Genomic DNA, 21,445 nt, shown 5'->3' with positions numbered 1-21,445 from the left:
GCTATTGACCTGACAGCAAACTGAGAGGTGAACTATTTGATTAGCACCAGGTGATGTTTGTAAGAAAAGAACAAAAAGGACAAGCTTTGTAAATCACAATTAGGACAAAAGAGAAGAACAAGAAAGACGTCAAAAGCAAGCAAAACACACAAGAATATTTAGAGATTGTATAAGGAAACAAACCCCCTAGCTGTCTTTTCATCCTGTCATATTGCGTACAAACAGGTCACAACCACACGTAACAATGGGAACTCAAAATGACAGCGATACGATTTTAAAGCGGTACCCAAGACACTGCAAAAATGGAAAAAATGTCAACAGAATCCTTGATGTTAACACCACCCTTTTCACATAACACTATAAAAACATAACAACAGCCATACATTTATTAGCAGCAACATTAGAAGTCGTGAATCAGGTGACTTTAAGGGTAATGGGATATAAAGGTCATTCTCTGGGGTCACTTCCTTGTTCAGTTTTGCAAAGTTCATTGGTGGTTCTTTTATGTTTATGATTTTAAAAACCACGAGTGTAGCTTCACAGTTAGGTTTTGTCACCAGATTTCCTTTTTGATCTCCTGGTTTTCTGACTTTGGTTTTGGTAATTGCCTCCTGTATATCTCCTGGTCCTTTCATTCTTTAAAACTTAATTCCAAACTCGACAGGCCTAAAATGGAGCTCAGGCTTTAAAAATGTACACAATAATATATATATATATTGTAATGGATGGCCGGCCATTTATCCCGGCCAATACCCCCAAGCTGCCAGGTGGAGCCCTCCTTGCAGCGGGGAGGTCCCCAGAAGACCAGCAGGGCATCATGGACATTGGAGTTTTTATGCAAAGCCCTGCTGGATGCCGTGGGGGCCACAGGAGGGAGGTTCGTCACAGGAAGAGCGACGGACTTCCGGGTTGAAGAAAGGGACTATTTACCCTGACCCGGAAGGGAAAAGGACTTGTGGACTATTGGGCAGAAACACTTCCGGGTCAGGAGGTATAAAAGGACTATGGGAACTCCCAGACAACGAGCTGAGCTGGGTGGAAGGGTGGCAACGCGTCTGGGAGCTGGAGGATTGGTTTATTGTGTATTATTGTGATTTATTGGTGATTTATGAGTATTGTGGAGGAGAGTGTGCTTTGTACACTGTGGCAAGAAAATAAAGTCAACATTTGGACTTTTACCTGGTGTCTGGAGTCGTGGACAGGGGTTCAAGGGAGCGAGGGCACCCCCTATCGTTCACAATATATATATATATATATATATATATATATACAGTGACAGTAGAGGGCGCTGTCACTCCTCCAAACCCATAGACAACACGTCCAAACATCAGGTAAAAGTATCAGAAATGAATTTAGTTTCTTCAATACTGTGCACAAAGCACCTCCACCTCCACAATACTCAATAATCAACACAAATAAACAATAAACCCTCCTCTCCACCCAGCAGCTCCGTTACTCTTCCTCCCAACTCCGTCTCAGTTCGCTGGGTTTCCCACATTCCTTTAAATAGCCCTCGACCTGGAAGTGCTTTTTTCCTTTTGTCCATGTGATTCCATAGCACTTCCGGGTCGGTTGAAGACTCATATTTTTCTTCAGCCCTGAAGTACTTCAGTTCTTCTGTCCCCGTGATTTCCGGGCTATAGGGAAAATAGAAATCTCATGTGTCTCCCTGCAGCATCCTCCGATGGCACCCATGGCACCCAGCAGGGCTGTGGAGTTGCACTCCATCTCCCATGATGCCCTGTGGGAATCCGGGACACCTCCATGCTGCAGGGAGGACTCCATCTAGTGGCCTGGATGTATCGACCGCGATAAGCTGATGGCCATTTCTCACTATATATATATATATATATATATATATATAAATGAAAAGAAGCACATAATTGTTATGGCACAAAAAGAATGACAAAATGAGGCAAAACATGTTTGTGTACAAAGGCAATTCAAGACTAACAAGCCCAAACTGAAAATCCAGATAAGAGTAGCCCAAAAAAAAAGCAAACATTCACAAAAACCTGAAAACCCCAACAATATTCACAGATGAAATGCACTCCATAAAAATCACAATGAACCTCTGAGGGACTCCATCACAATATAAAAGCGAAGGGTGGTCCCCCAGCATGTCATGGTATCCCCATCTCTAGAGGGAATGTAGCATTGGGGCTCATATACAGAACACATTAAAATATTATTGAAAATTACATGATAACAAAAAACAAAGTGAAACATAATAATGCAAAAACAACAAAACCAACAATAAAAAGGACAATATACCAATGTCAGGGAATGAACCCTGGCTGTAACGTAATATTTTGGGTTTTCCCCATGCCTGGCATAATGACAAAGGTGCCTCACATTTTAAGAAAGGTGCATATAATTTACAGTAACTAACAAGCCATACCTAGACAGATCAGCAAGAACCCAAGTATAAAGAATGAAAACAGACATGCACAACTTCAGCCTCTCAGGCCCTTACTAACCAGGCTAGAATGTCCATTTGTCCACTGGGTTGTTCTCCTACTTGCCTCCCTCTCCAGTGTTACTTTAAATGTCTCATTTTCCTCTTTCTCTTTGTCTTTGTCTCCCTCATATGTCTATGACTTCTCTCCTAGCACTGATCCAACTCTGTAAACACTTCTTTCGGACCTCGTGTGGTATTTAATCTCATCCTTGGGTCATGTGCAGTCTAACTCCCAGAATCACCTTGGGCGTTTAAGCAGCCCTCTTTTGTCTATAAGAATAGTAATCCAATATTGTATCTAGAGATCTTTTTAATTTGCATACCTGTTCTGATTGTGTAGCTCTGTCCACAATATCAAAGTGACCTAACACAGCACTTATTATTTTAAGTAAATTATTTTAAACAAGTGGCAAAGATTACATTTACAATGCAAAACAGGCAGGGGTCAATAAACATGGAAGTGAATATCATTCATCAGAAGAGTAATTGCAAAACAAAATTCAGTGAATTAGATCATCCCAATTCTATTTCCCAGAATTCTTTATTTAATTATGCTGTGAAAACAAGCTTTAAAATTTTAAGCCTCTCTCTAAACAAAGCTAAATATGTTCCTTATGTGGTGCTTGCCCTTAAATAATTTGGCTGCTATGAAGTTAAACTCCAACATGTAAAACATACTGTCCTTACCTGGCAGAAATGGTTGCTAATCTAGCATGACGATAATAAAAGAAAATCACCAATGTCTTCCAAAAATTACAGAAATAAAATAGATTTCTAATCAAAAAATAAATATAAACCAAAAGCAATATTTATTATGCATGTAACTTGACTGCACAGTTGAAGACACATAAGATCATAAAGGGCCTGTTCTTCTAGGTAGCCACAATACTTTTGACTTTCTTACAGAGACAGACGACATTGTCCCTTCTGTTCTGATTAATTACAGTATCTCCTACCCAGCAGCAGTCTAGAGCATTGGTACCCACACTTGTTCGGCTTGCAAGCTACTTCTAAAATGACCAGGTCGAAATGATCTACGGACATTAAAAATTATATGTATATATAGTATACTTTATACATAAAATGCATGTTGTTTTACCTTGCATAACTGAATAACCTTTATGGTACAATAACAATTCAATACATTTATGGTCACTACTCTATTTGGATTTAATAGTCGTCATGTGGGAAAAGGCTGACTCGCATAAATAAGTAGAGCCGAATAATACAGTCAAAGAGCTTTTGAATTCAGCTGAGTGAAAAATGACGGCTATCCGATTAACTGCGATTTTAGTTACCTCTGCTTTCTCAGATCGCTCTTTGGAAGGACGTCAGTTTCATAGTTTTTGTGAACAGTTCGAAAGTGCCTTTCCACACTTTCCTTCTTTGGAATAGCAATGATAGATTGACAGATCAGACAAACGTACTTCGATTGTGAGAAAAAATTCCTTCCACATCCAGCCCATACCCTCCCCAAACAATTTTTTTTAAATCCCTACTTTAGTCGATATAAATTAGAAGGCTAACTACAGTAGATCACAGCTGGAGTTTTGCAGTAGCTCGCGCGTTTGATCGTGCATGCGGGATGACCAGTGTGTTGGAAGAAAACAGATCTTAGTCTGGCCACCCTGAATGTCAATCAAATGGCAAATGCCATAGGGAGGATATATGATAGACTAATGTTTACAAAAAAATTTTTTTAATGCAACGCGATCTACCTGCACTACCTTTGCGATCTATCGGTCGATTGCGACCGACGCATTGGAACCCCTGGTCTAGAGGCTCTTGATCCTCCTGACACTTCTCAATGGCGCATGTCTCTCCTCAGGTGGAGTCTTCCCAGGCAATGGCCTCTGAGGTCGTATCTTCATTGGTCTGACTGTGTGTCTCTCTGGTAGATTTATTCTGGAGCACTTACTGTATCTGTAGGCTTCATCATGCCATACCAAGTTGCTCTTTTCCTGCCAGGGTGGGTGTTTCTAATATTTGGAGGTCTGATGCCCTGTGCCATTTTGGTGAGCTCTTGTTTCTGGAAATATATACAATTCAAAAAAATTGCTTGCTTGTCATTTAGGTTTACCAGCCTGGCCATACCTGCTTTTGGCCAAATTGTGCACCATTGTCTATCAGTAGCAGGTGTAAGGATATTTAGATATTTTAATAAATAAATGTAAACTGAAAGGTTATTAGAAATTAGCATACGAATAACAAAACTGTAAGTCCCTAAGATTATTCTGTATGAAATATTGATCCTTCCATCCATTCCTCCATTAGTGACCCTGTTTAATCGTGTTCAGAGTAAGAAAATACCAATGACATGTCAGTAATCATTAATATTGATGGTTTCAATGTTTTGAAATAATATTCTTTCACCTGTTTCAGAGTTTCAGACCACCATACCTAAAAGCTCTGTCTCTTTTCATTGTTTGCCTTTCATAGCGGTCTTTTAATAAGACTTTTTGACTTAGTATGTCCTGAACAGGGCGGTACGGTGGTGCAGTGGGTAGCACTGCTGCCTTGCAGTTAGGAGACCCAGGTTCGCTTCCTGGGTCCTCCCTGCATGGAGTTTGCATGTTCTCCCCATTTCTGCATGGGGTTCCCCCGGTTTCCTCCTACAGTCCAAAGACAAGCAGGTTAGGTGCATTGGCAATTCTAAATTGTCCCTAGTGTGTGCACCCTGTGGTGGGCTGGCGCCCTGCCCGAAGTTTGTTTCCTGCCTTGCACCCTATGTTGGCTGGGATGGGCTCCAGCAGACCCCATGACCCTGTAGTTAGGATATAGTGGGTTGGATAATGGATGGATGGATGTCCTGAACATAAGGCAGCTGAGTGCTGGTAATATTCTGTGCCCCCTTCATCACCATATGCAGAGCTTTTGAGAATAAAAATGGAAGAATCTGAGTTATCCTGTGATTTGGCCAATAAGGGTTGAGCCTTTGATGAGTTTAAGATGTTCACTGCCTCAACGGAATTCCCCTCCGATGTCAATGGCAGTGTGGTTTCCCTTTTACTTCCTGAAATGTAAGACCAGCTCCTTGGTTTTACTTACAATAAGGGTGAGATTGTTGCCCTGGCACCAATGAATCAGTGCGTAGACCTCTTCTCTGTAAGCTCTCCCGTTAAGGCGGATTTATGCCTCTGTTTCGAGAAGGCCTTCAACATACAGTAGTTATGGAGTAACCTGACACACTCGTCCTCAAATATGTGTCTACGTTTGATTGCCTGTTTGGCTAAAAGCATATTTTCTGAAATGCATTTCCATTTGTTTTCGATTGTTTTAAATGAACAGCGTGTAGATCGAGGAAAGACTTGTTAAAGAAATTAGAAAATATACACATTTATATCATACCTCATCAAAGATATGGAAGAAGATTATCCGCTATGGCAACCCCTAACAGGAGCAGCCGAAAGAAGAAGATATCATACCTCATCACAGCACCACAAAGACCATCAGATGACTGCCATTTCTGTGCAAAATATTAGCTAACATCAGTTTGGAAGGTGGCAAATGTGTGAAATAGTACTGTAGAAAAATGAGAGGGACAAATATGTTCTCCTGAGGAAGAAAAATGTGTAGCAAGAAAAATAATGATCCCAGAGGGCAAAAAGTGTTGTATTTTAATGGATCGTTTACTTTTCTTGCAAGCTACAAACGCTGCCAAATAGCGGTCAGGCATGTGCCTACAGCACGGCATGACACAGAAGTATAAATCAGCCTTTATTGTTGATGATCAGGCCTTTGATGTTGTCATCAGCAAATCTAGTATAGACGTTGGAACTGTGTCAGGCAACACAGTCAGAGATGAACAAGCAGTACAGAAAGGGTCTCAGCACGCTACCCTGGGGAGTGTTGTGGGTCAGCATGAAGAATGTGATGCTGCTAGTTCACACATGCTGAGTTCTGTTAGTTAGGAAGTCCTAACCCTAACCCTAACCCTAACTCCAGTTATGGAACATGACACAAAGTCCTAAATTGTGGAGTCTGGTGATCAGCTTTGACAGTACAACAGTGATAAATGTTGAACTGGACTCAAAAAACAGCACTTTGGTTTTCCCGTTTTCATTTTTCAGATGCATGGAATATGACATCCTTTGTGGATTTGTGATAATATACAAACTGTACGTGAACGCAGCTACCTGGAAAATCACCTTTACTGTCTATTAGCACTGGATATCAAGACAGAAGTAAGACATGAGGGAACAAACAAATCAAGGGCCCGTGACTGCAATCTTGAGTTAAACAATGATTACTATAACCCACACAACATTGCACTAGCAATCTCACCTTAAAAACGTTTTTCTACAATGGTGGACATGGTTACTCACAAGCTGAGGCCAATCTGTGCTTCATTTGTTCATCTGTTTCACTTTATTCATGAATTGAATTTTATTTCTTATACACTCTTAAAAATAATGATTCTTTAATAGCACTTTATGGTTCGTTAATGGGTTGTGTGGTTCCTTGCTGAACATTTGTCCAAAAAATGCACCATTTCTTTTCTGGGATGGATTCTTTGTATATGAAGTTGCTTTTTGGGCTTTGAAAAACGTCCAAATATACAGAAGAAAAACTGTAAAATTTAACCTATGGTAGACTACCTAGCAGGACATTAACCGATTAAGAAAACCTGAACTTACCCTGTGTTAATTTGTATGTGCAATAAGAGTTCTTTTAAAACTATAACCCACTAGTTTTTAGAAATCTGTTACCATCTTGTTGTGGTTATTTACTGCATGGAGCCTGTTACAAATCTAAATAAATAAAGATTCCTTCTGGAACCTCCATGTGTATGGGTATTTTAGGAGCCAAAAATGTATCCCCTGTGGCTTTGCTCTGAAGAACCACTCTGTCACCTTTATTTTTAAGAGTGTAATTTGGACTGAAACATCATTAATGCTTCATTTCAGTGATGACTCATTTTGACTTTCTTTCCTTCCAGCTTTCTTACAGAGGATAATCTCAATATGGAGGTCCTCAAAGTTCATTTTGCTCAACTGAGTGCTCGCCTTACAATGCAGGGGCGAGTCAAGGAAGCACAACAACAGGTTCTGGCTCAACAAGAACTTCTCCGCACTATTGGGTATAACAACCTCTGGGGTACTAAATTATTTGGAATGGGGTGGGTGAGGAAGAAGAATGTGTGGCACAGGTTCGAAGCTGAGACATAGCAAATTGGAATAAGGAAGGGGCACTCTATTACAAAATTGTGTTTCACTATCCATTTTGGTTCATAGGGTAGAGAAGAGGGGTGGGGGGATTGGAAAGAAGGTTTTCATAATAGAATAAATCTTATATGGTGATTTTTCTGACAGTAACAGTTGAGGTTAGTATCTTCTTATCAGGATCCTCTTATCATCCGCCTAGTCTCATAGTTTATGTTGATAAAAGGCATTGGAGGAAGAATGTATGATTTATCAGTGTGAGCTGTTCTTGATTATAGCCCTTTAAAATAAACACATAAAAATGCAGCTGTTCTAACTCTTGTAGAAGGAATCTTTTATTCTCGGAAGATCTAAAAGGTTGTTGTTGATTTAATACAGAAGGCAGAACCCCATCAATACTGAGGATGACATTTACGAGAACTGGATGAGGACCATGGCTGTGATCTGCAATGACCTCACTAAAACCACAGAGGTGAGTAGCCGCAGGAAAGAAAACGCAGGATTGTCTCATGTCTGCATCTATTGCTACATAAATAATCGTTTATGAGTAAAGTGGAATTGTGTCAGTGCCATCAGTGTCATTACTTTATATTGTGATGGAATTGTTGCTGCTATAAATCAGAGTCCAAATGTCTGACAAAATATGGAGAAGGAAGAGTCATTTGCCTTGTGCAGTGGCTCACCCATTTACTCACGTCAAATCATTACAGATCTCCCTCTCACCTACTGTTCACTTTCTTCCTTTCTCTAGTCTTCTGGCCTCACTACCTCCCTGACATTCATCACATTCTAGTTCTTTGGGATTCTGGCTGGGGTGACCATTAAACCAGTCAGTCAGTTTGAGAAAGGCCCTGCACCCTTGAGTCACTATGGTCATTTAAAGGGTTAACCACTGAAAACTATGCTTCTGCGGGTGGCTTTGAACATGTGAATTCATAGCTCTCATGATGTCCTCGGGGTCCGCCATTGCTGCCTTCTGGAGAATGCTGGTGTTTCACCTGTCCGTCTCAACACCTCCTTCACTCTGATTCCTTCAGGGTAGAAACATAGGGTATTAACCCCCAACTGCATGAGAGTCATGGCTACACACACAATTGCACTTAGAGGATCTCCCAAATTACTACTATAGTTCCTTTTTTTTCTAAACAGCATTTTACACATGTTTTTTGCCCTGTGCCACTTTATTGCCAGCTTTGCCTTGGTTACCCTCTGCCAACAAAGTACCCTGTTACAACACATTCCATCAGCCTCTAATCTGTTTAGCACCAAGGGTCTCAATCGATGCTGGAAACATCTCTGGATTAAATGTCAGTCCATCGTATAGCAAACACTCACATACTTGCAGTATGTGTACAATTTGCACTTAACCTGAAATTTGAGAAGAAATGGAAAGGCTTTGAATAAATTCATACGTAAACTTTATATTTAGAGTGACTGAGCCGTGAATCACTCATAGGTCCCTGGAGCAGTGTGGTAAAAGCTTTAACCACTGTGCCTACCCACCACTTTTATATTTTTATAATTATACAGCACTTTATACAATTAACCACTTATTGTCCACCATCTGTAAAGTTAGGGTGTATCACCAAACATTTAGGAGCACGTCTGCAGTGGTGGAGAATGTGAATGGTGCTTTTGATGCCACGTCCACTACTACTCATTAAATAACAGCTTGCAGTACTTATTCCAGGTTCCAGGTGTGCCAGGTTCACAAAATCATTTTGACTAATTTTATAATCATTGCAAAGTTAAGTTCTTTTTGCTCCTGAGATAACACTGTTACAATTTATTTCGTATATACAACAACAACAACAACATTTATTTATATAGCACATTTTCATACAAACAGTAGCTCAAAGTGCTTTACATAATAAAGAATAGAAAAATAAAAGACACAATTAGAAAACAAAATAAATCAACATTAATTAACATCGAATAAGAGTAAGGTCCAATGGCCAGGGGGGACAGAAAAACCAAAAAAAACTCCAGACGGCTGGAGAAAAAATAAAATCTGTAGGATTCCAGACCATGAGACCGCCCAGTCCCCTCTGGGCATTCTACCTAACATAAATGAAACAGTCCTCTTTGGATTTAAGGTTTTCACGGAAGGACTTGATGATGATGATGGTCACGTAGACTTCTGCCTTTTAATCCATCCATCATTGTTGGAGCATCAGGAAGCTTTGAGTAGGTGGAGGTGGCGCAGGCCAACACCACAAAGAAACCGGAAAAAGAAACAGGAAAGAGAGTAGGGGTCAGTACGGTATATAGCCCTGAATCACACAAGGAATGCCACAGTGGGCTTAACCTGGCCTTGTTTTTAGATATTAAAAAAAAAAAAACTTAAAGCAAAAAAGTAGAAAAAATTTTGGGAACATCAGTAATCCTCTTCGCAGAGCCAGACGACTCTCATTGCTACCTCAGACACAATAGTACACACTTCTTTGTTCTCACAGGTGCAGAGTGCCACAACCCCTCCCAAGGCAAAATACAAAAATAGATTATACCACTCACTAAACATTGAACTATGACATATAACGATACAGATTTGTTCAAATACATCAAAAACTAATAGAAACTAATTAACATAAATGCTAACCAACAATATCGTTCATCAGGTAACTGTGGAAACACAGCCAGATTGTAGCAAAGGAGTCAGAGTCCTGGAGGCCACGGCCAAAAAGATGTCTCCCCCCTACTGGCCATTCTAAAAATGAGTGAGTGCTGGGCAGGCCAATCTGATGAAAGGACTCTTCTACCCACGATTCCAGCGCTCCTTTATTTGAGATGATTTGTCAATAGGCAAGCAAACAACAGTACTCTATATAACGTCCCTTGCCTTTTTAGGTTTTCTTGTTGACATTGCACTTTGCTGTCTTTATGACTAGTAGTACTTTGTGTCCATGTAAGCAGTTTAATTCTGGATTAAATAAACTTGTTTGTACAGCTTTAGTATGCTATTACACTACGAAATATAACAAAGTGTTTGCTGAGTGAGAAGAATATTGTTTATCAAAGTAATCTCTAATGTCTTTACAGAACCAGAGTTCATCGGAGGACATGAAGGAGGATAACAACTCTGCCTTTAAGGTAAAATCTTAATATGTGCAATTCTCTAAAAACATCAAGATGATGGACAATGTAAACACAACCAGTAAAGCTAAATTATATTTACGTTTTAAATGCTGGGAATATCTCATGTTTCTAGAGATTTCAGAATAGCTTTGATATTCCGAAGGAATGAACTTCTAATAAAGTTCTTTTAATGCTTTTAATAATTTGCTCTGTATTTGTAGAGGATGACTGTCATAATCAAAAAACACAGTTATATCTTATACAATATTCATGTTTGCTGATTTTATCATTTTGTTTGCTGATGTCACAGTCAGCTCTATTTTGTAAAGTTGATCACTACGATGCAATTTGCTGGGCCATGCGCAACCTGGCATGAGATGACATGTCAGACAGCTTTTTGAAATCCGGACCCATTTTAGAAGTCATTTAAATTTTAGACCCCAGTGAAAGAATGAATCAGTTCTTGAACAAAATTAATTCAGATTTGACGCCGTTAGTTTCTAAAATAACAAGTCCAATGGAAATTGAAAAGTAATTTTAGGAAAATAAAACCAATTTTAAGTAATGTTTAAAAAGTTGGTCAAGGTGGTGTAGCACAGAGATCAAAAGGACTATACACCAAAACCAAAACACTAATCAAAACTTTAAAGATACTTTTGAAACTCAATTACTAATTAATTCCATCCATCCATCCATTATCCAACCCGTTATATCCTAACTACAGGGTCATGGGGGTCTGCTGGAGCCAATCCCAGCCAACATAGGGTGCAAGGCAGGAAACAAACCCTGGGTAGGGCGCCAGCCCACCGCAGGTTGCACACACCAAACACACACACACACCAAGCACACACTAGGGACAATTTAGAATCGCCAATGTACCTAACCTGCATGTCTTTGGACTGTGGGAGGAAACCGGAGTACCCAGAGGAAACCCACCAGACACAGGGAGAACATGCAAACTCCACGCAGGGTTACCCACTGCACCATCGGGCCACCCTAATTAAATCCTATAATTAATTTTTTTTTTTTGCAAAAATGCTGAGGTGCTAAATGTTTGCATATCTGTCCCTTACTTTACCCCAAATCTCAGACACTGAAATCTCTTTTAATGATGACACGATGACACATGTGGTAGAATGAACATTAGTTCCAACAACATGGCCAGGAGTGGTGGCTCTGAGGCTAAGGATCTGTGCTGGTATCCAGAAGGTTGCCAGTTTAAATCCCCATCACTGCCAAAAGAGATCCTACTCTGCTGGGTCCTTGAGCATGACCCTTAACCTGTAATTGCTCCAGGGGTGCTGTCCAATGGCTGACCCTGCGCTCTGACCCCAAGGGGTATGCGAAAGCTAACAAATTCTTAATACAAGAAATTGCATAAGGTGAAATAAAGAACCAAAAAAAAAAATGGCAGCATTTATCAGTAAAACCATACAAAAAAGTAGCAATAAAAATAAGTAAAATTAAGTTGGCTATCAATTCCCCAACAACTCTGGGTTTTCTTTTTTCCTTTAATTTATTTTGCCAAATTTAGATCTTTAGTGTTTTGACTCTTGCTATGTTCAACTATTCCCTTAGATTGCCCTTAAAATTCCTGCTGCTCTGCTCTGTGGCGAATTTTTCAAAAAAGATGAATCCTTTAGATTAAATAGCAATTTTACAATGTACGTAATATACATGCTATTTTTTCAAATGTTTCTCAGTGCCCCTCATAATCAGCCATTTAGCAAGTAAGTAAAAGTTACTTCCTTTGTTGATCCCATCCACGAAGTTGCTTTACAAAAGTCATTCACAAGCTGACTGAAGAACAAACGATTGACAAAACTTTTGTTTTATGGGGTCCTTTTTGGTCCTTCAGTGGGGTGAATTAAAGTTGTGAAAAACAAAGTGAAGGAAGCATGACATCTTAATTTAATAATCAATTAAGTGAAAGAGCAAAAACAGGCAAAGACAAATGCAAAATAAATGGCAGACCACACTTTAGCGCAAGACGCAGCCATTATAACAAAGTCTTAGCAGTGAACTAGTGGGTCGGAGACCATGTAGATGGCAAAGGACTGAACCTGCTGCTTTAGCTATGGGTTATGGGAAACAACCACAATGTCACAATCACTCTCAAGATGGAGGTTTCAATGTCCTTAGCACTGCAATAATTTTGGGAAAGAAACCCCTGATTTTCATTTCAGTATTGATCTGTTCATGGAAAATTTGAAACGGCCCTGATTACAACCTTTCCAGAGTGAAGCATGCAAACTTTTGAAGTCCTTGCCTGTTGATATAAATGTTTCACAAGCAGCTGAATTTCCCTTTGTTACGTTTAAATAATGTAAATCCTCAGACTCTTATTTTTCTTTATAGGTTCTCTCAGACGAGGTTGCGAATGTAGTGTATCACTTGAAGAGAGCAAAGAGCATAGTGATGAAGAAATCCGTGCATTAGTAGCCCTGCTGGATTAAGGGCGACATTTCTGAAGGAGATCCTGAGATATGGACAAACTGGATGAGTGCTCCAGGGTTCCAAATTAAAACAACTATGATGGCTAGACATGGCCATTTTAAGACTCTGTTTAAAACACATTGTTTAAAAATACCTGAGAATTTTAGATACAGCTTTTTGCAATTTATGTTATAATGTTAAATTAATCAATGGTTCTTTCTTTTCTGAATGCTTTGTAGCCCATGCCTGGGGCTTACTACATCATTACTCTGTGCAAATGGAAATATCCAGATTCAATGTCTCCTGTCAGCCTAGCATGTAAGAACATCAGATGAATGTTCATACTAAAATAAATGCTGCTGATCACATGCTGGCCTTTGTCTCTGTTAATGAAGTATGTTTAGGTTTCTCTAATAATTTCACTTGAGACTACTGTGTATAGTTGTATACATGAACTAGCTGTGCTACTTGTCTAAGATGGAATGAAACCTACAAAATCAAAGTAGACCTCAGCGTTAACATTTGCAGTGCACCATAATCTCTGTTATATGCCATTTAGTATAAAATCTGTAAAAACAGTGCTAATGTTTGTTACGCACTATCATTTGGAATAATGGAGACATAGCAACTGGACAGACACACAGACACTTATCCTTTCATTAAGGTCAATAGTAGTATAGCTCATTGTGTACAGTGTAGAGCTGGATAATCAGGCAGTCATCCACCCGTTTTCAAATATGTTTATTCTTGCTGGGGTCACTGGCAGTTGAAGCCTGCTGTGGTATCAATAGGAATAAGACAGAATGCATCCTGGGCCGTGTAAGAGTGTATCCTTAATCCAAAACCTATGATTTGGTTAAAACAGCTGCCAAAAGATGAACATGAAGTTCCAATGAGCATTACCCAAAACCTGTGGATGTTAGAAGGGCACCAGTGGTTAAATGTTGACCATTAAGGCAAAGGGAGCTTATAAAAGATAAGATATATAAAAGATTATATTCATGGAGAAGTGTTATGATTTAAGTGACAATCTGCTGAAGTAAAAAAATAAAAAAACTGGTGTGAAATGGTCTCTCCAGCACTTCCATGTAAATTACACTTTAGTGATATAGCATAAAGATTTTACAATACGGTACAACAGATTGTACTTGCAGTGTTATATGCCATTTAGTATGGAATTTGTAAAAACAGTGCTAATGTTTGTGATGCACCATCAATTGGAATATTTTGGGGACATAGCAACTGGACAGACTCAGACAGACACACAGATGCTAATCCTTTCATTAGGGTGGATAGTAGCATATATCACTGTACACTGTAGAGATGGATAACAAGGCAGTCATCCACCAATTTTCAAAATATGTTTATTCTTGCTGGGGTCACTGGCAGTTGAAGTCAGCTGTGGTATCAATAGGAGTAAGACAGAATGCATCCTAGGCTTGTGTAACGTGTATCCTTAATCCAAAACAATACAATCATGCAATCGATTACATGTCCGGTCACTACTCAGGGAGTGGCTGTAGAGGCGGTGAACTCCTACAGGTACTTGGGGGTCCACGTTAATGACAGGTTGGACTGGTCTGAGAACACAGAGGAACTACTGTATGTAAGAAAGGGCAGAGCAGACTCTTTTGTCTTTGGAGACTGCATTCCTTTAATGTGGGTAGCAGCATCCTTCACATCTTCATTAACTTCATGATGGATAAGGCAAATTTCTGTGCTGTGGTGTGCTGGACTGGTAACATCGCTTCAAGAGAGGCCCACCAAATCAACAAGCAAATTAAAGAGCAAGCTCAGTTATAGGATTCTCTATGGTCGCCCTGGAGGTAGTTGACAAAGAGAGAATTAAAACAGAACTGTGCAATTATGAACAATGCTGCACATCCTTCACATGAATGTATATGTGCATGCCTATGTACATGTGCTTGGTGAGCCTCTTTGTGTATGTAAATGTATATTTAAACACATGTATCTCAAAAAACCACTCATGCAAATATTTTGCAAATCATTAGACCAAGTCCCATCATTAAACAGACTGCAAAATTCCTGGTTAAATTAAATTATTCCCACAGCAGTAATCATCTGACATAGTTTAGGTCAAATTTAATCATGAAGGATTTGGGGATAAGTACTCTACCAAACTGGACCAAAACCAATATGCTTGGAGCATGTAACAACACAAACATTATGCAACTTGTTTGGAAGTTATAACTGTACATACAGCAGTTCTCATCGTTTAAATCTCGAAAAACCTCTTATTGTAAATTCTTGTATCTTGGCAAGGATGTAGTCAACCAGGAGCTGTACATAATGCAAAAAAATTAATCTTGTTCTGATGGATATTGTAATTTAAAAAATGAGAATCAATTTTGATTTTCCAAAGACACACACACATATAGACACCATGCTTAACTCAACTTTTCTCAATGCTTTGAACATTGTACAATCAGAATCTGAGCTTAATTTGATAATGAATTTTTGACCCCATCACCAAACATTCATTTACATGGAAGTAATAAAATGCACCCTATAAAAATGACTCATGCAAAAATTACTCATGTAAAAAATCACAAAACAAAATCCGGGATGTAGTGGAAAGCCTGAGCTGAATGCAACACAATTTTAATTTTACTTTTCATAATGCCATAATTTTCCAAAAAAAATCTATTGTATTACAATTAAAACCAGGTATTCCTCAGATTTCAGTGCAGTACAATGCCAAACTGCAAAAGTATAGCATCTGTAGAAAACTGGCAGCAGAAAGGGTGAAGGCCCTCAAAACCAATGGCGAGCTTGTCTGTGGAAAGAACTGTTGCTGTAGAATTATGGCACTTTCATATGAAGAAGAGTAAAAGAAAAACTAGACACCCACTTTAAACACCAAGTAGAACACAATCACATTTAAAAGTAAACTAAAAGAAATAGAGGAGGGAAAAATGTTAATAGTTCTTTTTTAAAAAAACATCAACAGACATATAGAAGAAATTAAAGATAAAAGTGTCAGAATCTTCTCAAGTAACAGTGACATAAAAGACACGATAGAAGATTATTATATAGTAGTGTTTTATATAAAGGAAAAGCACCAAATAAGAAGAGAAGGGATCAAATGATGAAGATTCTAGAAACAATTTCCTGAGGAGAATCTGATTTGAGAGATAGCAAGTGAAGATATTAAAATGGTAGTAAAAAAAAAAAATGTAAGAATAGTAAAACACCAGGCTTTGATAGTCTCCCTGTGGAATTTTATTTTCAGAACTATTTCTAATAATAACTGATAGAAGTATTTCAGAAAATATTACAAAGGAAAGAAATGATGATTGCTACAAATACATCAAAATAAAGTACTGGGAGGAGAGTAGGGGGACAATAAAGTAGAAAGAGAAAGGTGGAAGGAGCTAGAAAATTAAATAAAGGAAAAGATAAGTCTACAACTAATAGATGTATGGATAAATGATGAAGAACTACAATGGGATGGGAAGATCTCTCGTAAAATGTGTAAAAGAGTAAAACATCCTGTATGTGATAAAGTTAGGTGATGAAAGCACAGTGAAGGTGTGTATATGTGTGTATGGGGTGTTTCTGGTTACAGTGAACCAAATTTATTCCACAACTAAATAGGATCATTGCAAAAGATAACATTTAATAAAGTGAGAAGAGGCCACTAATATATACTGCTGTGTCTTAGGTGATTCAGTTCAAACAAATACAAAAAAAGAAACTTTTTTATGTCTTCTGACAACATGTGGAGAATACACTTGGTGCAGCATGTAACTGAGAGTAGGGAGGTGGTGACTATACTATATATAAGAAAAGCCTTAGGACCAAAGGGACTCAGTCCTCGAGTTCTTAAGGGTGAAAACCAATGGCGAGCTTGTCTGCGGAAAGAGCGGTTGCTGTAGTATTGTGGCACATTTCATACATACTAAGAAGACTAAAAGGCCTGTACGGATCAATTGTGTTGTATCTTCTGTTACCTGTTCAAACTGTCACTAAGGCTTCAGAAAATCCCACTGATGTGTAAAACATCCTAGATTGTGCTGGTTCCAAAAGAAGCAGAAGCCCTTTACTCAGTGACTTTAGACCAATGGCTCTTAAGTCTCACATTATGAAGACCCTCAAGAGGCTGATCCTGGATTATATGAGTCCTCCTTTGAAAGACCACTGGGACCTACTGAAGTTTACCTATTAGTCAAACATAGTAGTGGGATATTCAATTGTCTGTTTGCCTCCACATGACTTATTCCACTCTGGATTACAATTTTTGATTTCTCCAGTGCCTCCAGTGCCATCCACTCATCCCTGTCAAGGCATAAACTCAGAGATATGCAGGTTGATGAGCCAATGGTATCCTGGATAATGGACTATCGTCAGGCAGACCGCAGTTTGTGAGGCTCAAAGACTGTGTCTCTGATGTGGATGTGAGCAAAACTAGAAACAGTCCTGTCTTCTTTATTCTTCTCTCTGTACACCTCAGACATTAAATATAACACCAGGTCACATCATTTGCAGAAATTCTCAGATGATTCTGCACTAATTTGATTTACTGATATGGGGGAGGAAGAAGAGTATGGGAGTCAGGTGTTGGACTTTGACTCTTGGAGCAAAGAGAATAGTCTGATGCATCAACATCATCTAAACCAAGGAACTGGTTATTGACTTTTGATCCAAAATTCAGGGAGTAGTACACCCCTACAAGTACTTAGGGTACACATCAATGACAATGACAGGCTGTATTGTCTAATAACAGAAAAACTACATAAGAAGGGGAAATGTTGTGCTCATTTAATGTGGGTAGTGACATATTTTACAAATTCTACATTTCTGTAATGGCCAGTATGATGTTCTGTGCTGTGGTGTGCTGAACTGGTAACATCACTTCAAGAGAGAGGTCCACTGAATTTTAACAAGGTGATCAAGAAGCCAGAATCAGTTATGGGACACACTCTTGACCCACTACAGATAGAAGCAAAAGACAGAATGAAAACAAAGGTGAGTACCATTATGAACAATGCCTCACATCCTCTCTATGACAAACTAACATTGTATGCTTTCAGATAACGAAACATTTAGAAGTATGTCAAGAAATGAAACTGGGTCTCCTTTGTACCAATGGCAAAAGACTGTGACTGTTTTTGTGTCTTTGGCCATGTCAAAAGTTTTTTTTCTTTTAGTAATTTTAGTGTGTGTTTTGGGAAGTTTGTTGTTTTGTTACAATATTTATTATTTATTCATTTAGTTAACTAGTTATTGAGATTTTGTAAATGTCCCCATAGGAAAAATAAAGTGCTTGCTACCAAACAGCCGATTTCTGAGTAACCAAGATTACTGAGCCTTCAGAGATTCCATAGGTATTTTTTGTCCAAAAGAAAGATGGACAAGAATCTGCATCAGTTATTGGCAGCTGAATGCGGTAACCTTGTAAGGATTCGTACCAAATGACCAGAACTGATTTGCCTCCTTATTTTAGCAGCTGGCTCTAGGTGGTTTACTTCTCTAGATGTCCTAAATGTTTATTGGTAGATGGTGCTGGCACCTGATGTCTGTAACACACTGTCCTTTCCACAGACAGGGATTGGGGCAGTGAGATTCAGGGGTTCCAGGATTGATTACTACCCCAAGCCCCAATCTAGAGATGGATACAGGGGAAGATGTACTGTAAAACATCCTGCATACATGGAAGAATTAGGCATTAGAAACACAAAGATAGAACATTGTTAAAATGTTGATCACACATTGCTTATTGAGAAAATGATACAAGATGTTGCTATAGCAGACATACTCAGATAACGGAAACATGCATGCAAAAATGTGCTATATACTTTACATGGCAACATTTCCTTTCTGTTAATCTGTTACAATTGAAGTTCAAATAGTGAATTCAACAGTATATGAAATAAATAAGCAAAATACCAACTTCCTGATAAATATCTTCTTCTTCTTCTTACTCTTCATCTTTTCTCACTTCTATGTGAGGTTGATGTGCTTGATCAGCATAAATAACAACAAAAATAGCTATAACATTTAAGAGTGTATGTTACATGTGAATTAAAGAATAGATTTGGTTCATTGTGAAATTTATTTTCACATAGCTACAATAAAGACCATTAATTGTTTAGTGTTTGTTTGTGCATTAGTGATGGCACCTTACAATTTCAGAATCCTTGGTTCGAGTCACAGCCCCGTCACTGTTTGTGTGGAGTTTACACATTCTCCCCGTGTTTAGGTGGGATTTACACCTACACACACACACACCCCAAAGCACACACAAACATACATTTCAAAGGCTGGTTGAGTCTAATGCAATGTAATATTGTGGAAGTGTGCACGTAGTTTGCAGGATCAGTTAATAAATGTTTACCTTTTCATAAGTAATACTTTTATTAAACCAGCAGTACTTACTTTAGAACCAGTTTGGCCTTGTCTGCACACCTCCATTTGTGATTTCCAGATGGATTGTCCTGTCTCACATCGATAAGGAGTTTTACATGTACTGTAATGGGATCCTAAGGTGCTCTCAAGTGACTTGGGGCAGAACCTTTTATTTTTCAGAACTGCTGTTACTATTGTGACACTAGGGGTCTCCGTTGCCCTGTGAAACCCCGCAGACAAACATCCAGGACACCAAGTAAAAGCACTCAACATATTTTTAATTTCTTTTCTTTTTGATATTGTGCCACAGTTGACACCACTAACACCACCATAAACAAATAAATCAATAATCAATACAAATACTAACAATAATCCTCCTCTCCTATCAGCAGCTCCGTCATACTCCCTCCCAACTCCGGCTCAGCTTGCTGGGCTTCCCAGAGTCCTGTATATAGTCCATGACCCGGAAGTGTTCCTATCCTTTTGTCCAAGTGATTATCAGCACTTCCGGGTCAGATAAAGACTTGTATTTTTCTACTGTATTTCTGAATTTGAAGTATTTCTGTCCTTCCATCCCTTGGGATTATTTCTGGGCTATAATAGAAACAAAAGTCTCCGTGTCTCCCTGCAGCGTCCTTTGGCAGCATCCACGGTATCCAGCAGGGCTGTGAAGCCGAACTCCATTTTCCATGATGCCCTGCGGGAATCCGGGGCACCTCCATGTTGCAGGGAGGACTCCATCTACCGGCCTGGATGTGTTGGCCGGGGTAAGCTGCCGGCCATCTCTCACAGTTCCCCACCCTTAGTGAAGTACAGTGGGGCGCAGCGTCCAGCCCCGCGAGGGTCGTCTTCCTCCAGGAGGAGCCACTGACTGTGGCCGGTCCTTGGCTTTGCCCTGTAAAATAATCACAGGGGAACCGAGGGGAGATACTGTATAAATGCTTCAATTTATCCTTGGTTCTCTGTGGACAATTTCGCCACATATGCCCCGGCCGGCGGTATTCGTAGCACAGCCGCCTTCCTCTTGCTAGTCTCCCCCTGCAAAACTGAAAGCAGTTTGGAAACACTTGCTCCGCCTGTCCGCTGCACATGAGCTCGCAGCTCCACTCTCAAACATATCAGGAGACCCCCATTTCTCTTCCGGGATCTCCTTTTTTATCTGGGCTTTCTCATAGTTTAGTTCTCTTTATGCGTGAGAGAGAGACCCTTTGCTGTTTGCACCCCTTTTGATTTATAAATAACCGGTGCCGATGTCTTCAGGATCGCATTGCTCCGGCTCGTACGATCCTTCCGCCGGACACTCTGTCATTATTCTCAATTGTAGGGCTTGAGGTTACTTGGCACCCGCTACTAATTAATCGCGGGCCCATTTCACTCTGCGTCCCTCTTTCCTTTACGGTAGCGGTAACACTTACCTGTACTGGCGAATTAACCATTTCAGGAGGCTCCCGACCAAATCGCCGCAGGAAATGTTCCACCCGTTTCAAAGGCGCTTCGGCCACTGCTCCCAATTACTTTACAATATTCTTGATTGAAGACACAATCTGTAAAAAACTATGTACAGGCTTGGAGTAGTTTTTCTAGCTCCCACACGTCCATATTATTATTTGAATCGGCCAGAGGTAGGCTCAAGCCATCATCATCTCTACCTCCTGGCTTTGAGTCAATGAGCATGCCCGTTTCTAGCACGTGCTCTGTTGAGTTTCACAATGGTGGCTGGGAATTGGAGTTCTGGAATGCAGCTATTGGCCGACTGTGATCTGCCTGTTTTAATTTAGCGGCGGACCGATCAGTCATGTCCCAGACCTCCTTACCTTTACGTGGGGTGAGCAATGCCTCGCTCACTTACCCCTTCCCCTTCGGAAAGTCCAAGTCCGTCACTTCGTGTGCCAAGTAAGACGTAGCAGGATGTTGACCTTCTCCTTCCCATAATTCTTCAGGG

The 21,445-nt window shown here is 39.6% G+C and overlaps 1 protein-coding gene across 2 annotated transcripts in view; it reads left to right on the top strand.

Annotated features, from left to right (window-relative positions):
* Positions 1-13,507, top strand: part of si:dkey-9k7.3 (circularly permutated Ras protein 1) — a 141,345-nt gene extending 127,838 nt beyond the window's left edge. For both annotated transcript variants that reach the window (XM_039748587.1, XM_039748596.1), the window contains exons 17-20: positions 7,401-7,541; positions 8,002-8,095; positions 10,663-10,713; positions 13,057-13,507. In XM_039748587.1, coding sequence (XP_039604521.1) covers positions 7,401-7,541; positions 8,002-8,095; positions 10,663-10,713; positions 13,057-13,137 — 367 coding nt within the window. In that variant the 3' untranslated portion in view covers positions 13,138-13,507. The remainder of the gene's footprint in view (positions 1-7,400; positions 7,542-8,001; positions 8,096-10,662; positions 10,714-13,056) is intronic.
* The last annotated feature ends 7,938 nt before the right edge of the window (positions 13,508-21,445 follow it).

Source organism: Polypterus senegalus, chromosome 1 (genome assembly GCF_016835505.1).
Source record: "Polypterus senegalus isolate Bchr_013 chromosome 1, ASM1683550v1, whole genome shotgun sequence".
Lineage (NCBI taxonomy): Eukaryota > Metazoa > Chordata > Cladistia > Polypteriformes > Polypteridae > Polypterus > Polypterus senegalus.
The sequence above is the reverse complement of the archived record's forward strand: the minus strand, read 5'-3'. Positions and strand labels throughout refer to the sequence as shown.